The 8274-nt window shown below is 40.6% G+C and overlaps 1 protein-coding gene across 1 annotated transcript; it reads right to left on the bottom strand.

The window, feature by feature from the left end:
• Nucleotides 1-500: 500 nt before the first annotated feature.
• Nucleotides 501-8270, bottom strand: LOC107694011 (deoxynucleoside triphosphate triphosphohydrolase SAMHD1-like; the record flags this gene model as incomplete). Its single annotated transcript, XM_016493623.1, has 6 exons — nt 501-1936; nt 6369-6506; nt 7013-7117; nt 7375-7464; nt 7714-7853; nt 8234-8270. Coding segments are annotated over 6 exons (705 nt in total), but the record flags the coding sequence as incomplete, so codon positions are not given.
• Between the last annotated feature and the right edge of the window lie 4 nt (nt 8271-8274).

The following is an 8274-nucleotide window of genomic DNA, read 5'->3' as shown; positions in this document are numbered from 1 at the left end:
CAAAAATATAGACTTAACCCAATCCCTGCCCCAAACCTAACCCTACCCATAATTTATTCCTAAAAACAGTGTGAAATTATAGCTGATTAACAAGGGTGTAGAACCACCTAACCCTGATCGTAAGCCTAAAACAGACATTTCCTGAAAAGTGATCCCTCAATTCTGATTGGTTAATTGGAATGTTGTTCCAGGATCAACAAGGATGTTGATCCAGGAACATGGGTGCTTCTCAGTTCTTATTTGTACATCCTCGTTTCCTTTCCTCGCGTCTTAGCTCCACCCCTTCAGGTTGCCAGGGAAGTATGCAAGGAAAAGACGGGAGGACGGAGGAGTGATTCACTTGAATCAAGTGAAATGATATACCCTCCCTTAGCGTCACTTCAAAGCATCATCAGCTGCGCTAAAGGGATCTGCCCTTGTGTTGTTAAAGTTTAAGACATTCATAATAAATATGAATAAAGCAAGATGCCCTGTTTGAAATATATGACATGTATGGTTTATTTAAACTGCAAAGGTAAAATATAAATTAAAATGATTACAACAGATGTGAAGGGGGAGGAGAATGTATACGTGCATCAGGTTTTTCGATGAATTCACCCGTGTATCCTCGCTCATAGCTCCTCAGGAAGCCTCCTCACTCCTCGCGGTGAAATGAAGAGAATTGAGATGTCCTACAAGATGGCTGAGCTCGATCGGTTTCCGGGTCATAGGATGGAGGACAGAGGAGCGAGGAAACGAGGGATATTGAGAAGCACCCCACGTTGTACTTGGTGAAATCACGGTCACCGTTAGGATGGTTAGGAACTGGTTTGGGTCAACAGTGTAATTATAGATGCCACTACAGAAATTAATTACAGATACACAAATATATATAAAATCCCATGCATATGTCCCAAAACATGTATATACACAAGTGCATTGTATCAATTAATTAATTCAAATGTAAGTACATAATAGTTGATAATAGTGGGTCTGTACTTCAGACCACATTAAAACAAAGAATGACATGACTGGATTTTTATTTGCATGCTCTGAATTTTGAGATGTTGATTGAGTTTGCATTGATTCAGCACTACATCTTTAAGCACGACATGCACAACATGTTCTTTAAGTGAACCTTTTTCTGTACAACAGACTTGATGTGATTGTGCTGTGACAATTTTAATATTTCAATACAGACCGAAATGAGTAACTGAGCATATCTGTTCACAGCAAAAGTCTGTACTGATGAGAACATCTGAAACACGATCCAAGAAAATCAGACCACCATCACCCATTACTGTAATACAGAGTCTAAAAAATATAGTTCGCTCAAATATAGATATATGCCATCACATTTGAGACTCATTATAACACGAGTTTTTACACACTGCGAGTGAGTGGAGGGCCGATTAACAGAAAAAAGTAACAGCAAGTCCCTGATAAAAAGTTTTAAATAAATTTAAAAAAAATGGAAAAAAAAAAAAAACTAAAGAATGCCAAAATGCATTTAACACTTCCCTCTGCATCGAAACATAATGGATGGCGGAGAGAGACATTCATTCTGGATTGATGTATAATAAAGCTTCAGAGGTGCGAGTAGCATTAAAACCCTGGCAATGAACATGATATTAAAGCTGAAAATAAAAGCAAACAGCGGCAAAACACAGATTAAACGAAGCTCAAAAGCACTGTTGAGATAGAATGAGCATCTGGTGATCGCTCCAAATATTCTCAATGAGAGAAGCACAGGGCCAGTGATTCAGAGTCTGCTTTCTCCCGGAGCATGAAAGAGGTTGACTTTCACATTACGTCCAGTCTTCCTGGGCGTTTCATCTCTCAGTCCGAGATGATTGTCTTCAGCGTCGTCATCGAGCTCGCTGTCATCGTCGTCTCGCTCCAGCGTGTGCCAGTCACGTTTGAGTGGGGTGAGCTCTGGAGCAATTATATCTCCATCCTGAAACACATTCATGTGCACACCAGTGTTACTGCGTGCCGGACAAGGGCTAGAGAACACATGAGATATCCTCAAGAACTCTGGGAACACTGGAGCCAACTGACAGAAAACAATACACTGATAACTACCAGAAATCACCCGTTTCACTGACTGACATGCACACACTGTTCTGATTATATTGATTACAATAACTGGGTAATATAAAAAGGTACTAACCCTGAACCTACTCTTTACCCCCAAACCTAACCCATGAAGTTACATTATATTAGCCAGTACTATCTTAGGCAAGTACCCTATTTTACAGTATGTGTAATTACAAAGTGCAACCTGCATTACGAGAAAACCACATTTACAAGAACTGAAAAAAATCCGTTTTTTCCTCGATACTGCAAAGGAAAACGGGTTAATGCATTTACACAACTACAGACATTGATAGCTTATTTTAAGTCCTACCGTTTTCAAACAACACATGGATGAGTAAATGATGACCATTTTCATTTTGGGATGGAGTATCTGTTTAACCTTTAATGAACAAGTATTTTTAACAAGATATGTTTATGGTTAGGGTTGGGTATCGTTTGAATTTTATCGATTCCGATTCCCAGTTTCGATTGAAGTTCAAGTTCAAGGTGCTTTATTGGCATGACATTTGTGTTACAGTATTGCCAAAGCATTTTAGATGTGTACAATACAGAATTAAATACAGTAATAATAATAATTCAATACAGATTCCAATGTGATTAAATAATTATATCAAACATTTATCCTGTGTCTCTTTTTTGCAAACCATTTATTGGAGCTGAATACCATGAACAAAAATCAACAGGCTACATAAGAACTGGACTCTTTAAGAGCTGTTTGTGTGTAAAATAGAGCTGCATGATTCTGGATAAATTGAGTTTTTCCCCCGATGGAAGTTGTGGTACTCTCATGATTCTGAAGAAAAAACATTAGACAACTAAACAAAATCACATGTAATTTATGAATGAATGATTGAATGACTCGCTCAAGATGTACTTGTTTCATTACTGGATGAATCAGCGTTCTTGAACGAATCTCTTGTATGATTCAAAGACAAATACATTTTAACAGCCCCTTTTCGCCACCTACTGGCGTAACACTGTAATCCATAAATCTTCATTTGAAGCGTCAAATTACTTTCAAAAGGTGATTTACTCTATTTTAATCGCTACCATACACGTACACACAGTTTATATCTGAATATAAACTTTTATCCTAGTACTTCTGTGATTTGAGTGTTTGTAACAGAAATAATGACACTGTGTGGCTGAAAAGACTGAAGCTGTTTCATTCATGACAGACAGCTGCTCTCTTCAGGTCAGCGCAGCGTGAACGCAGATTTAAATGTTTAAATCACACTGATGTGATCGTACGCTGCATGGAAGAACCACGTGATCACAACATTGATCGCACACGTCAAAGCTTGAGGAATGAAACAGACGAATCATTGTAATTTAGGAACAGAATCACATTGGTGTTTGAATCGTGTTCGCGATCTTTAACGATCTGTTAAATTAAAGTGCTTTGTCATGTTGGTGGTGACACCTCTCTTGCAACATGTTTAGCTATCACAGATATTATACTTAGCTTTTTTGGCTTCTGATCACAAATGTAGCCAAACTTTGGAGCACTTAGATTAGCGAGCAAGGTCCTGGCAGATCGCTAGCTCCGGTCCTCACAGATGAAGAAGAAGAAAAAGCACATAGGAATCGATAGGCGGAATAAAATTTTAATTTGACAACGAGTGTCCGATTCCTGACCTTAAGTATCCGATTCTGCATCTGAATCGATTTTTGATTCCCAACGCTATTTATGGTTCACAAACTTTCAATCTTTTTTCAAAACTTTTTCAGAACTTCTCCAGTCAATCTAACATTTCTTATTCATTTCTATGAAATCGCAACTTCAATCACAATCAGGGGTGCGTTTCCCAAAAGCATTGTTTGCTAACTATGGTCGTAAGTTCCATTGAACTCTATTGGTAACGACGGAACCATAGTTGCTTTGATCGAGCCATGTTTCAAGATGGCTCCTGTGTATTCGGCATGCCGTCTGTTGCTCTCGTGTTTGCTTGTCTGGTTGTCTGCTCTGTTTTTAAACTGCTACACGCTTTTAATCTACGACCGTCAAGCACTCTTGGACATCCGCAACTCAGTCGTGGACACATTCACCAGCTCTTACACTTTTGATGTGGACTGCTCCTTTGGCAATAGGAATGAGTCGTTCCAGGCGGTTATCCCGGATTGCATCCGCCGGTGGCCCCTCGGCATCCTGCGGAGAAAGCGAAGGCAAACGCGGAGGATACATCGTGAAGCTTAAAGCTCATCTGCTGGCTTGCTCTCAGATCCTTCCCACGTGCGGCTCTGCTGCCGCTAAATACTCTTGAATATAGCCTTCCAGTGATCGTGTGCCCTGTCTAAGGGCTAACAATATTCTTGCCGTATCCATACCTGGCCAATGTCCATCCGAGAAGCCGCTGGATCCTTGTGTGGCCGAGTATTCTGTTATGGGCAAACAAGACGTGAGACATGCGGATCCATTCGCAAGCTTTATTTAAGTATGTGGTCAGCACAGGCGAGGGTCAGACGATGGCAAACAGATATATTGAGGGCAAGACACGACGACGGGGAGTAACTCACGGAAATCTGCGCTCGCTGAAAAGAGCGTCCTCATCTCCTGATATTATTTCTTCACCGAAGATGGCATTATTAAATGCCCGTTCCTTGGTGAATAAGATCTTCTTATTAAATGATTTTTACTCATCTCACAACTTGGATTGTATGTTTATCACGGAATCCTGGATAAAGGTTGGTGATCTAACTCCTTTTTCTGATCTGATCCCTGCTGACTGTACATTTTTTAACTCTCCTCGTCCGAGTGGACGCGGGGGTGGGATAGTAACAATTTTAAAGAACTCTCTCTCTGCACGCTGTCGATTGGTCCCTGTAATGGCCTTTTCCAGCTTTGAAGCTCAGTTTATTCACTTAGACTGGAATGGTCCTGTATGTCTAAGGGTGTTTTACCGTCCTCCGCACTCTACTAAGGATTTTATACTGCATTTCACTGAACTGATCGGCAATATTGCCACAAATTACGATCGCTTTCTATTGGTGGGCGATTTTAACATCCATGTCTGCTGTCCGTCTAACCCCTTATCACATGACTTTCTTAATCTCATCGACGCTTTTAATCTATCCCAGTGGATCAATGTCTCTACAAGATCCAACGTATGTCCCTGAATATGAGTACTCTCATATGGGCTTGATGTGACTGATATTGTGCTCTCAGATTTTATGATCTCTGACCATAAGCCTATATCACAAGCAAAAACCAAAATCTGCACTGTGGCAAAACTCTGATACCCGTCTCCTAAGACAAAACTGCAGAAAGGCAGAACGTAAATGGAAAAAGGACAGGCTGCATATCTCTCTTCAAATGTTCAGAGACTCTTACATCTTACCAGACTGCAGCTAAGTCTGCGAAAGCTGCATACTGTTCTAATCTAATTGAAACTAATCATTCTAAACCTAAGGTTTTGTTTTCAATTATTCAATCTGTCACAAATCCTTCAGTTAACACCTTGCCTGTTGCCTCTAAAATATCTCAAGAAGCTTTCACAGAGAGCATCAGTGACAAAATTATTAACTTAAGGCTTAGCGTCTGCCCCACTTTAACTTTAACTGTCTCTCCAATTATGTCATCTGCCTCTGCATTTTTGGATGTTTTTGAACCTATCAACCTCCAGGAATTGAAGCAAGTGATTGACAAGCTTAAACCTTCATTCTGTTCTAGCGATATCATTCACCCGAGATTTTTTAAATTAATTATCGATTCGATTGGGCCAGGTTTGGTGTCTCTTATTAATAAGTGTCTCCAAACTGGCTCTGTTCCGGCCAACCTTAAAGTCGCTACGGTCACTCCTCTGCTCAAGAAACCTTCACTGGATCCTTCTGTCCTAAAAAAATTTCGGCCTATCAGTCCTTGCTAAAAACTTATTTGTTTTCCTTAGTGTATTGACTACTGTGATATGGTCATTTTTAAAACGTGCGGTTTTAAATTTTTTCTCTGGTTTGTTATCTGTGTATGTGGTAAAATTGTTGCTCTTCTGAAAAGCACTTTGGTCAGCCTGGTGGCTGTTGTATATGTGCTCTACAAATAAAATGAACTTGAACTTGAGTTGCTTTTGGGAAACGCACCCCAGCATGTGTCTTGTTTTCCAATATATGCACTGTGCTTGTGATTTCGGTCTGTACACTTTGTGGTCATTCTCAATTGATCATTTCAATATAATTACTAAATTAAAAATAATGTCTGAAATATATCGAACAAATCCATCACTCAAAGTACCAAGTATGTTTGAAAATAACACTGAAATTTGAATTATTACAAAACTGCAGATGCCAAGTCTTGCCTGGGGTTTGGTGAAGTTCCTGTCCATGCACCACTGGACAAAGTACTTCTTAGCAGCTTCTAGGCTCTTGTCATCCGTCTTCTTACAGTAAACCCTGATCAGCTGCTCGGCGAAGCTCTCCGGCAGCAGTTTGGACACCTGTTACACCACACGCACATCAGGAACACAGGCTCTGTGTTTGTCTGGAGCATATCTTCTTTTGCACTAGAAGCAATACAATCTAAACATGCATACTCTCTCCAATAGGGAAATTAATCCATAATCAACATTCTAGGCCTTTGTTTGTGTATGGGGGGGGGCCATATGACGGAATCAAATTTTCCTGTTGTGATAATTGCTGAAGCGCGTCTATCACGGTATACAGTCCCGATATTGAAATAAGCTGCAAAAGGGCATTATAACGGGGGGGTTTTTTTTCTTATCACAAAAAGAACTTAAGAAGATTAGAGTGCAATAGGTAACACTTTACAATAAAGTCTCATTAGTAAATGTTAACTCATGCATTAACTAACCAGAAGCAATTATGTTAATGTTAGTTACACATCAGCACATCTAGTTGAAATCTTGTCTGGTCAGAGGCTGAAACGCTGGTAAACTGCTGGCTGATAGTCGCAGCACAGGCAGATCCATCTTCTGGAGCGTACCTGTTTTTTGCGGATCTTGATGGCTTTGGTGGGATCTTTCTTGCAGTAGAAGTGGACATTGTTGATGGGGTTTTTCTCCTTCATTCCATAATCCATGTGAATGACCTAGAGAACAAAAGAGGACAGTTTACAAGTTTATAAGAAGATTGATCTTAAACAGCTATTGGCTGATTCTTTAACTACACACGTTCATTGATAAATGGGACGATTTCACAATCTGAGCTGTTGGGTTGAAATTCATGGGAAGTGTCAGTTTTCATGTCATCTGACTGCATGGTTGTGCTATTAACGTCTGTAAGCAGAAGCAGCTCTGACTATTATAGGGGTGTTGTAGCTGTTAAAACGAAACACAGCAAACGTACACGAACTACAAAGTCCTCTGCTGTCAGGTTGGCGTCTGTGCCGCTGGGCTTTGAACCGGCGACCTCCTGTGCCCAGTCAAGCAGCTTCTCCTGCAAGAGACTTCACTTATTTAATCAGCCACTCAGTCACCTACAATTATCTTGGCTCCTTCTTTATCAGCTGAATCTACGACCTTTCTCCTATAAAGGGTCATGAACAGCTCTCTTCTGTCATTATTCACTCCAAACCCATAAGACTTTTGTTCATCTTCAAAACACTCAAGGACACTTTTAAAGTCCTCTCATCACTCATGTCCATCCGCTGAAAGTCAGCTTTATTTGTGTGTGCTTGTGGTTCACCTGTGAGGCGTCCAGGTGCGTCTCTGGCGTGGTCTGACCCACACACTTGTACAGCCGTCTGCAGACGATGTTGTGCAGGATGGCTCGTGCCTCAGACAGCTCCGGCGCAGACGAGTACAGAATCAGCTCAAATATGTGATCTGAAACATGACACACAACCCTCATTTCATCCCTGTAACATTTAGCCATATGCTTTCTGACCCTGTAATAAAGGACTTTGATCATTTATATTGTGGTGTGTGCATATATTCACATAGCACAGCACTAAAACTTTGACATGTCAGAGCACTAAAGCATGATGTTAAAAAGAGTGCATTACTCAGAGCGAAAGACCTCACTGTGGTGCTCACAAGCACAGACAGCATGCCATCCCCAATTCAGTTCTCTTTCAACGGTCAAATACACACTAATCATGTCAAAATGCCCCTCACGTGGAGTACGGACATAAACCAAGTCGACGTGTCTTTACTGAATGTAAATAGCTGAGAGAAAACCAGAAGCACACAGGATCGAGACGCACCTGTGAGTTTGGTGTAGGCCTCCATGTCGTCTATAGCTGAA

Source organism: Sinocyclocheilus anshuiensis, unplaced genomic scaffold, assembly GCF_001515605.1.
Source record: "Sinocyclocheilus anshuiensis isolate Anshui unplaced genomic scaffold, SAMN03320099.WGS_v1.1 scaffold2569, whole genome shotgun sequence".
NCBI classification, from domain to species: Eukaryota; Metazoa; Chordata; class Actinopteri; order Cypriniformes; family Cyprinidae; genus Sinocyclocheilus; species Sinocyclocheilus anshuiensis.
The sequence above is the reverse complement of the archived record's forward strand: the minus strand, read 5'-3'. Positions and strand labels throughout refer to the sequence as shown.